The sequence below is a fragment of the Aplidium turbinatum genome, chromosome 1 (assembly GCF_918807975.1).
Source record: "Aplidium turbinatum chromosome 1, kaAplTurb1.1, whole genome shotgun sequence".
In the NCBI taxonomy this organism is placed as follows: Eukaryota; Metazoa; Chordata; class Ascidiacea; order Aplousobranchia; family Polyclinidae; genus Aplidium; species Aplidium turbinatum.
The window spans coordinates 25078908-25092777 of NC_137472.1; the positions used below are offsets into that span (position 1 = coordinate 25078908).

The 13870-nt window shown below is 36.3% G+C and overlaps 2 protein-coding genes across 6 annotated transcripts in view; both read left to right on the forward strand.

Annotated features, from left to right (window-relative positions):
- LOC145771022 (uncharacterized) overlaps positions 1-13870 on the forward strand; it is a 114913-nt gene that overhangs the window by 29662 nt on the left and 71381 nt on the right. For all 5 annotated transcript variants that reach the window (XR_014289184.1, XR_014289183.1, XM_082582772.1 and 2 more), the window contains exons 3-4: positions 12113-12190; positions 12390-12468. Coding sequence is in view for 3 of the 5 variants with exons in the window: in XM_082582772.1 (XP_082438898.1) it covers positions 12113-12190; positions 12390-12468 (157 nt within the window). In the remaining 2 variants the exon portion in view is untranslated. The remainder of the gene's footprint in view (positions 1-12112; positions 12191-12389; positions 12469-13870) is intronic.
- Positions 5846-8924, forward strand: LOC145776108 (uncharacterized). The gene is made up of 2 exons (XM_082587516.1): positions 5846-6393; positions 7121-8924. The coding sequence occupies exons 1-2, from the start codon at positions 6353-6355 to the stop codon at positions 7419-7421; spliced, it is 342 nt and encodes a 113-aa protein (XP_082443642.1). The 5' UTR covers positions 5846-6352; the 3' UTR covers positions 7422-8924.

A 13870-nucleotide genomic window follows, 5' to 3' on the forward strand; every position in this document is an offset into this window, starting at 1 on the left:
CGTTGGCGAGTCAAGTTGGCACAGTATTCGTATGACATCGTGTATCGCGAAGGCAAACTTAACGTGGCATCTGATGCTTTATCTCGTGCGTATTGTGCCAGTACAACTAGGAACACACTGAAAGAAATTCATGAAAATTTGTGTCATCCGGGAGTTGTGAGAATGCAACATTTTGTAAGAACAATGAATTTGCCATACTCGATAGATGATGTGAAAAGATTGGTCACAAATTGCAAAGTTTGTTAAATTGTCGTGAACTAATACATACTTTATTACGCAAGCTTATATTAGCTTTAGCAAACTAAATGGAACATCTAAATAAATATAAACAAATGAATTAAGCTTAGTACTTGAGACAATAAGATTATCAACCTGAACCGCACCTCAACATAACAAGCAAGTAAGTAAACAGAGTGGGAGCGCCAACTGAACAGTTGCGTTGGCCAAAGGCATTATGCGTGGAACGCGGCAGGAGTTTCTACTGTAGCATACAACGCAAATTACTTGACAGTGTTGCTCGCAGTATCAAGTATGCCGAAATTATGTTAGTGCATACCTAAATCGAGGCAATCTTCTCGCAGGGAGCGATTAATATGTTACCGGTACTTGGTTGAGCAATTAACGTTATTTTATGATAATTCAACGTCGCTAGATGTCGAATTAATGTAAAACAAACATAAATTTCTTTTTGGGCATTGTTACGCAATATAACCCGCCTGGAAAATTAAATCGATTTGTGCTCACTCGAACGTTGAATCAACGCAAATTTAACTTACTTTTCCTCCCCGTGAGTTATTCAACGTGAATCACCGTAACAGCGTGCGTATCGTGTTGCTCGCTTTATCGCTACTTTTGGTATTATTACATCACAACAAATCAAACAGTGCGGTCGTGATAGACTACTCTAGCATATTTTTCGCTTCTCGTTTTCCATGTTTGGTGCAATTTTTTTCGTAATAAACGTTCATAGCAATTGCCGAGGCAATTTCAACTTTTGCCGTTTGGCTTCGGCAACGTTTTTTTGTAGGGGTTTGCAGTTACAAATTATCGAACAATATTGAAATAAATATCGATATTGAAAAGATATTGTATCGTATCGAAAGTTCGATATAATCGCCCAACACTAGTCTCATGTACATTGTGAATCGAGACTGGTTTAACTGCAGTTAAGTAACTTCAATCATCACTAGATCTCTATGTATTAATCAATCAATTGTTTCGAAGTTTCGCCTTGTAACGCTGTTCTTGCCCGCTCGGATCAACCTCACTCTGCTTTCAACGCATTGATCAACACAATCCCCTGATCAACTCGATGCAGCCTCAAAATTTCCACCCCAATTTTCTACTTTTTCCTGGTAATGTAGCCTATCACTGCCTCTGGTTTCGATCATCGCTAGCCTCCCCGACCCAGCTGGGCGAATCTGCCTCAACGTCTGGCCAGTGCACATCCGTGCTTGCCGAATCAAAGCTTACTCTTCTCCAGTGAGTATGTATTACATTCCCACCTATATTTTTTGTTTCTATTGATTAATCGAGCCTCTGCTCCACATTTTTATTTGAATTTTGTCTGCAACGAGAGCCAAATTATCCTTAAATAGTTGACTCTCTTCCTCGTGGTAGACCCCAACTTTATCCGCTCTGCCTACTGGCAAACCGGGTATAAGAGTCAAGTACCTGCGCCGAGGTCACATGAATGAGACGTGGGCTCCTCCCGGCGGTCAATTACTGCCGGTTCCAGCGTCCACACGCGACCGGTCGCAGGCCATCTTTCTGGGCAATGCAGAAAGAGCCTGTCTCCCTGGCCCGCTCCGCCATTCTAAATTTGCGGACGGGTCATGTAACGTTTTCGATCCACACTCTCCCTCCACAGGTACCTCGACTCCCCAGCCTGGCCCCCGCAACCTAAGCTGGTGGACTTACCCCTCCAGGTGCACCGTCACTCCTAAATCACGCCGCTTCCCGCCGCCGCGGGGTGTGGCAGGCCGGTTTCTTAAAGTCTTCGACCTGGCTATGTTTGTTTGTGCTCTCTCGCCGTGTCAAATTGTCAATCCTTTGTACCCCTGCGCGGTTGATGCGAATAAAACAGTTGAACATTAGTGGTGCGTAAGTAAGGTAAGGTCTGTGGACCTATTGTCCTTACTTTTGATAAAATGTATAACATGACACTATAAGCATGCAAACACACAGAAATGTTATGCAAATATAAGCCATATATGCATCATGCAAAGAGGAAAACACTTCAAAAGTGATCACATTTGTGTGACTTGTGTCTACACTGATAACTCTTCTCGTATTACCGACCATACACCCCCCTCTTTCATGTTGCAAATCCACCGGCCTTGATAGTTTCTTTCCATATAAGATGAAACCTTTCACCACGTTTTCCGCTTCCACCAATCGCTCATACAAGGATCAAAACAATCAAGATGGGATTGCAGGAAATGCATTGTTATGGACAAGAAACATACCATGTTTCATATTCTTTAATCATATTGTTTCCAAAAGTTGATAATTATTGCTTCGTTTAGCCTATTACCAAAATTCTGAATTTATGTCTGTATTAGGTATGTTGAATTCGTCATGAGAGACTTTTTCTATATCTTGAGACACTACTGTGTCTTATGCAGCTTTTCTCTCGAGGGTTTGAGAAGTGGCAACTCAGCTGCTGAGTGCTGTGCGAAACAGGTGCAATAGAACATAATATGGAAGAATATGCAATGTCACTCATGTCGGTTTATTGTTTTTCTAAACCATGAAGTGTTTCGGGGTTCTCCCCAAACTCTTGAAATGGCAAATGCTGTAGTATCAAATTTCGTTTCCATAGTCAGCCATCTAAATTGGACTGATGTGTTCTGCAGATCACATAAGGTGCACATGTACAGCTTTTAACTTGGTCACTAATTTCCATACCAAAGTACATTTCATTAGTATAAAAGCTTTGCTTCTAGCTTTGTTTCACTGCACATTTCGCTTGTTAGTCTGATATGGTTATTGGTTACTGATATAGATAGACCACAGACATAGCGAAAAGTTTCAAAAACAATCAGTTGAAAGTTTGCATTCACGTGATGATCCAATTCCCAACTTATCTGCAGTTTAGGCTAAAGCTTTTTACAGAACACAGTAAGAAACAATGAATGATTGAAACATTTTAAGTTCTATATTTTCTGATTACATTGATAGTAAATAAAAACCATTTAAAATTTCTGTACTTGCTCTATTCCGCGACTATGATGAAATAATGATCATTGTTATGATACAAGCAACAATTATGCAGCTAAAGTTATAGCCGCTATGACGTCACACTTTATCGACCTTATAGGGAATTTAGAATAAGAGCTTGAGAAACAGGGTACTAAAAATTCAAAAACCTTAAATAAATATGTTTTAAACAACACTTGTGGAAAAAAATTGCTAGAAGCATGTTTTAATCAGCAATATCTTTCAAAAAATACTAAAATCTTGACACAACTAATTTTTTGTTACATGGTGTTATATTGGCTTGAGTGTATTGTATCAGTATTTATGCAATTTTTCTATTTTTTTCTGCACGATTTCAACGTTTAGCGACGTTAAAACGATGTAAAAACATCAATGATAATTATGCTACGGTACCCAATAATTTTCAAAAAATCGCAGAACATCACGTCTGGAAAGCAGTAAATGATTGCATGAGTTTGCATTAATGAGCGGATGATCTCTTGTTACTAAAGACAACAGCTGCTTGGATAAGAATGGCATCAGGCATGTGTTTGTAGCAATCTTTGTTGAATTGCAAGACTTATTGGAATTGATTCCACTGATAAATGCATCTTGATAGAGTTCGTCTTTGTAGGGCTCAGCTTTTATGGTTCGATTTCAATTTTTTAGGAAGTTGATCTAATGCATGGATGTACACTTGTACAGTTGTACACGTCAAACATTTTGTTGGAATTTTCAATTCTGATCATCAATAAATGCTTAGCAAATATAGTATTTTTTGTGATTTAAGCATTTTTGAGTGCTATCATTGCTGTGATGTAGGTTTGTGCATTTGCGATGAAGATTAAGATTCTGTGTGAAAGTGAATTTACCAGTAACCCTACGGTCCCTAGCCTGTCGATGTTGTTTGGATTTTCTTCGTTTCTTTCAATTGCCGTTAGGAATGTTTCAACAGTTTTTTCTAATCATGTATTTTCTTTGCTTTTGACTCCTCTTGGAGGATCTCCAGTCGATTTCATCACAACAACTTTTATTGAATCAAATGAAAAATACAGTTTGGTTAGAGAAGTAACTTTTTTATACTATAAGCAGACATAACTCAGCAACAACACTACAGAAAAGGACTTAAGCAGGTTACACAAGATGGATATTGGATATAAGCACAACATGCAGTCCTCGAAATTAGTGGCGGCACATGGCAATTGCCGTGGTAAATGCCGCCGCAAACGTCATTGTGGCCATTCTGTTACAGCAATAAAAATGCCGCCGCAAAATGAGCATTTAATTCGGACAAAAATTGTTTAAAATTTCTTCCTGTTTGATTTACTCGCAGCGTGAGTTTAATCAGCAAAAACATTGCACCAAGACCTCACCTCGGACTATTTTACTTGCTGTGAACACTCACGCAGTCTTCAAAATCAGCATATTTTTACTTCGCAAAAATGTTGACGAGGCCAAATGGCAAAAGTTGAAATTGCCTCGGCAATTGCTGTGAACGTTGATTATAAAAAAATTGTATCAAAACATGTAAAACAAGAAGAGAAAAAAAATAATTGAATAGTGTATCACGACCGCACTGTTTGATTTGTTGTGATGTGATAATACCAAAAGTAGCGATAAAACGATCAACGCGATACACACGGTGATTCACGTTATAACTCATTGGGGGGGGGGGAGTAGGGTCTGCTACTATTCGGTGAGTCCGATTCCGTGAGTTCCTAACCTCTCACCCCTAACCCTAAAACGGCAATGATAATTAGGCTACGGTACCCAATAATTAAAAAAAAACATTGAAAAAGTCCCCTGTTAAGGGATTGGACTCACCGAAATGGGCCATTCCGGGGAAGTAAGTTAATTTTGGGTTGATTCAACGTTCGAGTCAGCACAAATCGATTTAATTTTCCCGGCGAGTTATATCGCGTAACAACAATGCCCAATAAGAAATTTACGTTTGTTTACATTAATTCGACATTTAGCTACGTTAAATTATCATAAAATAACGTTAATTGCTCAATCAGGTACCGATAACAAATCAATAGCTCCCTGCGAGAAGATTGCCTCGATTTACGTATACAGTACACTAACATAGTGTCGACACAATTAGGATACTGCGAGCAACACAAAGTCTGTTGGATAAAGAACTAGTCAGAATCGGAATCATCGGAGGATGAGGTTGTCGCGTCGTCACTGGAATACTTGATCACGCAAAACTGCCCGTTCATGAATGCGCGATGCCATATGATCGGAAGCATTACTTTACTGCCGAAGAACCATTTATCCAATTTTGTACCACTTTTTATATTCGCAACAACACCGGTCAAAAAATAGGCTTTCGATGAAAGAATAACTTTTGCGTAACAATTAAGCCAGTATTTATAAGGTTGCAAACTTTTTACAGTTCACAAGAGCATTGTCAGCGCATAAAATAACGTGCGTAATGCTCTGGGCTACCGCCGTGTGACACACGATGAAGAAGAAGTGCATTGCCGTCGTAGATGGAGGCTAATTTCGAGGGCTCAACCAACGCCACCTAGAGGTAGAAGGCCGTTTCATTGCGTATTGACGTCATCACTGGTAGATCGTTACGCCTCACTAAGTAAGCTTTCTTTTCCTAACCGCATCGCAATTCGCAAGATCCGCAAGGCGCAATGCAGTGTAATGTGTTGACTGTTGATCAGTGGATGAGATTTGAGAAGTTAATATCTAACAGAAATCTGAAATTATAGCAGTATTTACTTAGCAGGTTAATAATTCTGAAAACTAAATAATTAGAGTATTTCACACATTTATTCAGGCTCTTTTTGTTACCTTATTGCAAGGTATTGTGAATGCTGGATAACTTAGTTATAAATGCAAACTAAAAGGAAAGGCAGCGATGGATGACCAAACTATCTTTGTGTTGAAAAATTAAAATTTGTAGAAATTTTCTAAATTTTGCTGGTTAATTAGTTTTTGCTCTGGTTTTTTGGTGTGTTTTAGTTGCTAGAATGGATCTTTAAATAAACTCTGTAACTCTGGTGAGAAAACAACAAAAAGTTTGCAATGCCTTATATGTGCTGTGTTCCCAACTGCAATGGAAATTATCATGGTGGATTAAAAGTGCAAGTTTTCAGCTTTCCAAAAGATGAGGAATTAAAAAAGAAGTGGCTCTATGTTATCAAAAAGGATTTTGTTCCAACAAAGTCAAGTCGAGTATGTACTCTCAACTTATTTTGTCAACTTAATTGTTTCAATCATAACAGAAAATCAGTCCTTTTTTGAATTGTCTGCAGACGGTGAATCAATGTGAAAAAACGATCGATTTTCTGTCTGGGAAGTAATGTCTGACTGCTGAACCATTTAGTTTAGTTTGACTGTTTCAAATAAATCCTATTCATAAATAATGGCATTGCTTTCTCTGCTCTGATTTCTCTGCTCTCACAAAATTTTCTAGTAATCCTCTCTAGACTCTAACGTGTTTTCGATGTATTGTAATGTTCTCTGTAGGCCAACACAGAAATAGCTTTTCAAGCGGGTAACTTGGCAAAAGAAACAACCACTTTAAGTTTACGCTTGAATAGCGTTGTTCTGCTTGTTTAGATATAGATTAATTGTTCGAAACAGTGTGATGCCTTTTTGAGCCAGCAAATGTTTCCTTTTAACAGCATTTTTACATTGTCAGATGCTTGCTAGCTGCTTACTCTTAGCAGACTGCTGAGCTGTTAGCTGGATTACAGCTTTCACAACCCAGACAGCAAATCACTCGTTTCTTTACTTCGATTTAACGTCTGTGGACGTTGAATCAATGAAAAAACGTCTGATTTGCAGTCTGGGAAATGGCTGAGCTGCAAAATAAGGAATATGTACAAAAGCAAGTAAACGCAAATTAATGAGTCTGAATGCAATTTCGGTTTTGTTTAAAAATATTTTTAATTTTTAGGTATGTGAACTTCTTTTACAAACATGACATCAAAAAGGCTGTTTCTGCATTTGGTAAGAGAACAGGAAAACAGCTGTCCTATGATTTGAAAGTTTCGACATTAGTACCTGGCGCCATACCATCTCAATTACCAAATCGCGCATCATATTTGAGCAAACCTTCCACATCCAAAAGAGCAAATCATGATGACAAACTTGAGACAATAGATAACGTTCAGCTCTCTCAAGCAATTGCAAACAGCAAAGAAGAGTTTACCATTGCTCTGGAAAAAGACAGTTTGACTTCAATTAAAGATCTGTGAGGAAAAAGTTCAAATTCAATTCTTCATGGCAGATTGTGGACGAACGTGATAAAATATTGATTTGTGAAATAAAGAGCCATGTTATAGCTGTGCCTGTTGTTACCAGTGCAGCGATTTTAGATGAACAATTGAGCATGACCGTATACAGAAGCTCAGTAAATTTGCCTAAACATTAGTGATTACGTTTTATCATTGCATGTAAATTCCATATCCACATTGGAGAGTGTATTACAATTGTTGTTATTGTCTTCTGAAAATTGTACCTTACCAAGTAAAAGTGATTTTGCATTAAAGTGCAAGCTTGTTATTAGTATTTTAATGTCTATTAAAGGTTGTTTATATTATGAAAATGCTATTTGGTTTAATTGTCAACAGCTAATTTTAATGACACAAAAGCTACCGGTTTGTCCACCAGACTTTTTAATATTTTGTCATTATTTGTGTGAAATGTGAAACTGTGTTGCCTGTCATTATTACCTACCTTGCTGGATATTGTTGTGATACCGCATGTAAAAAATGAAATATGAGGAATGCAAAGAACGCATGACTTGTGCAATGTCGAATGTAAATGGTACAAGTATTAGTGCAATCACTAGAGGAGGATTATTATACCTTGATGATAAGATTATAAAGATTGTTCAAATAAATTATCTTATTGTGGAGCAACTATCTGCAATTAAATAATTTCTTTTCTCAAAGAACCAACAGCAGGTGGTTTTACAAACAACGTTATGTGCTATTTTGGATTGCGATGTTGATTACTTGTCAACAAACACTTGTGAAAATGGTCACAGCGTGTCAACAATAACAAACATGACTTGCTGGGCATCCACAAATTCTTTACTCAATAATTTTTGTCGCAAGGAAAATGATGTAATTGTTCAACAAAGACTGGCAAAGAAACGTGAACTGCAAACTGTTAATTCGTAATCTGCTGTCATTTATATGGCATTTAGTGATTGTGCAATTTATGTAGGCCTACTCTGGTCTGTTTACAATGCTGCCTTTGAATAGGTTAATTATTTTATGTTGTTATTTGAATTTCAAAATCACTTACAATAGCACTAATCATGTGCATGATGTTGATCGCCAACTGTGATAGAATTGTATATAAGTACAACATTTAATGTGTGATAATGCTCTTTTCTCAAATAATAGTTTATAAGAAAATTGTAATGTTTATCAATTGTGCGTATCAATTTTTATTACAGTATTGTGGCATTTTGTGTTTGAATACAACAATTATTTGTTTATTGTTGCATGATTTTTGACAGCATGTTGATTAATCATTAAATTTTAAATGAGATCTGACTTTCATTTGTAATTGTGATTCATGTTTCAATACAATAGCATTGTGTATGCTATCACTTGATCTAGTGTATTTGTTTGCGTGCGTGGAACTATGGTCATGAATATTTAAAATAAAAAAAAGTGTTGATTTGTGGTACCTACAGTTGCTTACAGACACAGGGGTCACAATGATTTCTTACATTCGTGTGACATTAAGACACAGATTGCTGGTTTACTACAATAAAACACAGTGAAGCAAGCTTAAAAGCCATTGCAGAACTCTATTCACCATACGCGCTTCGCTGACAATCTGAACTACTCGTGATGACGTCACAAGTTTTGCCTTTTTCATGAAAGGGCCTTCTTACTCGAGAAGGTATTGGCTCAACACGAGATAGTGGCACAAACAAAGCAAAAAATACGAGAAGCACAAGACGTGACAATTCTATCTGTTCAAACTATTAAAAGATAGGAGGCTCTGCCATTAGGTTACTGCTCATTACAGTAGTGGTTGGATAATAATAAAATAAAAACTTTTTGACAAACGAGAATTTTATTGTCACCTAATCAACACTACTTCCTTTTAGTTTTGTTTGCTTTACACAGATGTGATAATAATATCAACTGTCGGATTAGCGGTTTTACAAAAAGAGACATTAAAATTAAAGCTGACTTATTATTTCCGTTTTCTTGTTATCGGTACTTATGGTAGATAAACTCGAATGCCCACTGAGCATCAATTATAAGACAAAAACGTACATATAAAAAAATAGAAACCGCCTTTGAAAAGAAGCTGTACAAAACGTTCAAAATTAAAAAAATAGTAGCCGCGGTTTCTATTCAAGAAAATACATTATTGTTCATTCCCTTATCCCCCTCCTCAATCATAGCGGCCTTGTGTTACTAAACACTACCATTACGACACTACAATGCAGTAAAATTGGATAGATTGATTCTTTACAACTAAGTTATGCCAATTCAAAGCTTTTTTTAATAGTTTTATTCAAATAAGGTCAAACTTAACATTTCATCTATTTCCTTGTAAATACCAAAATTGTTTTTTTTGCAACACTAAAGTATCGGCAAAATATTGGTATCGATATCAGCCTAAAAAGTAATATCGGCATCGGCGAAAATGTTGGTATTAGAACAGGGGTTTTTGAACTTTTTTTAACTCCGACCCCTTAAAAAAAATTTGGTTTGCGTGGACCCCCTTTGTGGCCTAGTCAGAGAAACTTTTTTGATCAGCATGAATTGGACATAACGCAATAAAATTAAAATGAATTGGTAACACAATTTATGTTTTATTAAATTTAAGAAATAGCGAATTCATGCAGATTGTTTTTCAATATCTTCGATTTAATTTCATTAATGTGAAGGATGCTGCTGTTTGTTTTCAACAAGAACATGAAATTGTGACTTTGTCTTTGATAGGGCAACACGCATGTCATCCTTATTTGCATTCAACCGGTTTCGACTCTTTGTTTTGATATAGTTATCAGGGATGAAAATCTTGACTCACATAAATATGTAATCGCAAAAGGGATTATAGCAGCCATGGCTCTCTTTGCCAAAAGTTGATATTATGCTTGCGTCAACAAACTCCAAAAATCGCCAATACTTTTCGAATTGAAGGGCATTCTTAATGGTTCCATTGTCCTTAGTTCAATGAACTCATCTTTTGCAAGGTCCTCATCACTTATAGATTCCAGTTCGACAAGGAAAGGGTAACGTATGCATGCTGTATTTTTTTTCAAATAAGCGCTTCAAAACTTCTCTTCTTGACAGCCAGCAAACTCCTGTATGATAGAGGAGAACTTCATGTTCCGTTCCCATTTCTTGACATAACCTCTTGAGTATTCGATGGTTCAAAGCACAAGCTCTGATAAAATTAACGATTTTCACACTACCAGACAAAATTTCTTTCAAATTTGTTTGGAGAGTTTTCGATGCTAATGCATGGCGATGTACAGTAAAAAGCAATGAGTAACGATGACCTGAGGAAAATCATCAGCGTTGTTTGAACTTAATCTCTTTTCTTTTGACAGATTTATTCCATTTTTGAGATTATACACTAAGATTTCCATTGGCCGTGCATGGACCCCCTAAAACTAGTCCGCGGACCCCTTGGGTGTCCACGGACCCCAGTTTAAGAACCACTGTATTAGAACATCCCTACTCAAAACAAACGTTAAATGCGAATCAGTGCAGTTTACAAAATGCAGATTTCTGTGCCATCTTAAGATTAGCCTGGCACAAGAATCAGTTTAATTACTTTTTGGTTTTTATAAAAGATGATTCCATTGGTTTCAATCAGACTTGGACAACTAGATAAAGTTTAGTTTTCGAATTAGACAACTATCTATTTATTTATCGCATTAGACAACTATTTATCGAATTAGATGTTCGATAAATTAGAGCAAAATGTTGGTTAAAAACTTGTTTGCTTTAATTGTAATTCTTATCCAATCTCCAGTTTTGCTAAAAACTTTAGTTTCTACTTTCTCCAACATTATTTTTTGGCAAATGGAAGGATACTGCGCTCTTATCAACGTTATACAAAGAAAATGCAATAAGATCAAGATCAAAGTGTCATTCCATCCCTTGAGCAGCAAAGTAATGAAAAATTCGATTAACTCATCAATTTATTGACGTTACAATGTGTATTATGACGTACCGTAAGTCACTAGGTGGTTTTGGCGCTGTGATGGTGGAATGACACTTTGATCCCAAGTTGCCACAGTGGCGTTTTTATCCAACTAAAAAAAATTTATGCGACAACGGCGTCCAACTAATTTTAATCTAGTTTAAATTCTACTCTAATTTGTGAAAACTTGGGTAGCTCTAATTCTAATCTTAGGCTAATTTGTAAAAGCTTAAATTAGCCTACCGTATTTACTTGATTGTAAGCCGCCCTTGAATGTAAGCCACAAATACTGTTATATGATCTTATAATTTTGCAATAAAATTTTGAAAACCGCAAGGTTGGCAACCCCAACCATAAATAAAACTGACAACTCCTTTTTTTCTTTCGAATGCACGTCATAAATGCATGTGACAATTTAAAATGCACGTCACAACTTCACAATTGTCGGCATCAGACAACGCAAAACATCTATGGCAAAGTCGACAAGGAAAAAAGCAAAAAGAAAAAATGTAAGCCGCCTTTGATTGTAAGCCGCCCTTGAATTTAAGCCGCAAACATGATGAAAAAAAAAACTTTATAAGCCGCAGCTTACAATCAAGTAAATACGGTAATTGTAATTCTAATCTAATTTCGAAAGACTACAAAAATCCTAGTTGTCCAAGTCTGGTTTCAATGGCTGCAGCATGTTGAATGACATCTTCATGTCAAAAGTATTTTGAACAAAATTTTGTAAAGTTGATGTTTTTATAATCAGGTCAAGGTCATATGGTCAACGAAGATCACGAACACCTCCAAGATATACCAGCAAAAACGGTCGTTACAGCAGATCAAGGCAAGTTGGCTCCCATACAAACTGATAAATACAAACATACTACAACCAAATGTTAAGTTTATATTTCAATTTTGATAAGTGCTACCATAATTTGACATTGACTTGTGGAAAACTGTATAAAGTAAGACATAAGGTCTCATTAGTTTGACATTGCCTCATGAACATTCAAGCAGTTTATTTAAATTCTTTTTTGTTTTAGATCTCGCAGTTATTCCCGGGGAAGAGGCCGCGACAGTCGCTCGCCAATGTCATCCAGAAAACGCCATATTGGTGATAGAGTAAGCTTGAAATTGTATTAAGTTTGGTTTAAAAATTGTAATCCATGATTCAAAACGTCAAAAAGGTTTTGTTTTAGTTCTTTTTTTTATGTCACTTTATTTGCATTCATTGCATAGTTTTTCATATAAAGATCTTGAAAAACTGTGAAAATAAAAGCAAAACTTCAAAAGTGTGGCTGCTGATTTGGCCCATATTTTTGTGATATTTTTTGAATCTCACCTGCAACGGTCATTACTTTACAATTGCACAAGTACTGTTTTCTTTTTCGCTGAGACTTTTCGCTCATTTGTCCAAAATGATTTGAAAAAATTTGGTCATTTTTTTCGATGAAAATATTTCCTTTCAAGTAGCTGATACAAACCAAAATTTGCACTTCCTGTCTAGCTACCAACATTAAGTTTCGCTGAGAAACGTTGTTTTTTTTGGACATTTTGACCGAATTGATTATATATTTTTCCAGACATTTTGACCGAATTGACTATATTTTTTTTCGGACATTTTGCTAAAAAATTGGCCAATGACTGATAAAAGACGGAAAAACAACACCCAGCACAAGCACAAGTTGAATTTTCAAAGTAAAGGAAAAATGATACACCCTCCATTATATGCAACTGTCCCTTGCAAGACATGTTTAATGTTAAAAATTGGAAATCAGGCCTCGAAACAATTTTTCTGGCAGCCAAACGTGTCTGACTTAAGCAAGCTATTCGGCGGCCCATTACAAGCACATGGCGGCCATTGGAACTTCGACACGAGTGATTGTATTTGATTTGTTTGTTGACGCTCTTGCTGTTAAACTGCTAACAGTGCTAGTTTCAAATAAAACTTTGATTCACTGTCACTGATCTTGTCTAAGGTACAGGTAACTTTTTCTGTTTCAAAACCTCCCTTTGATGGTGTTGATCGATGATCGTTATTCACTCTGACTCAGCGTTGCCAGATTCTCAAACAGATTTGTCACCCAAATCTCATTAAATTACACCAGATTTTATAATCGTATAAAATGTAGCTGCAAACCTGATCTAACCAATTATTATGTCATCAATGATAATTTCAGCAGAAACATCTCAAAGACACATGCTTTCATGACATAAGAAATCATTGCTTTATTATCACTTTTGATTGTCCACAATTTGGTTTTGCCAGGCACAACAATGGTAAGTGAAAAATGTATTTTTCTCAATGTGACAAGAACTTTATACTGTCAGCATAGAAGATATGGTTGGATTTTTTTTGGATTTTTAGACTTTTTTTATCAAATTTTCAGACTTTTGTATCAAATTGTGTAATTTTGTTCAAATAACACCAAGTTTTACCAGATTTTTGTCTGGTTCCAAGCTTATTTTTGTTAGCACCAAGCTTATTTTTGTTGGCACCTTAATTGTTTCAAATTCACCAGAT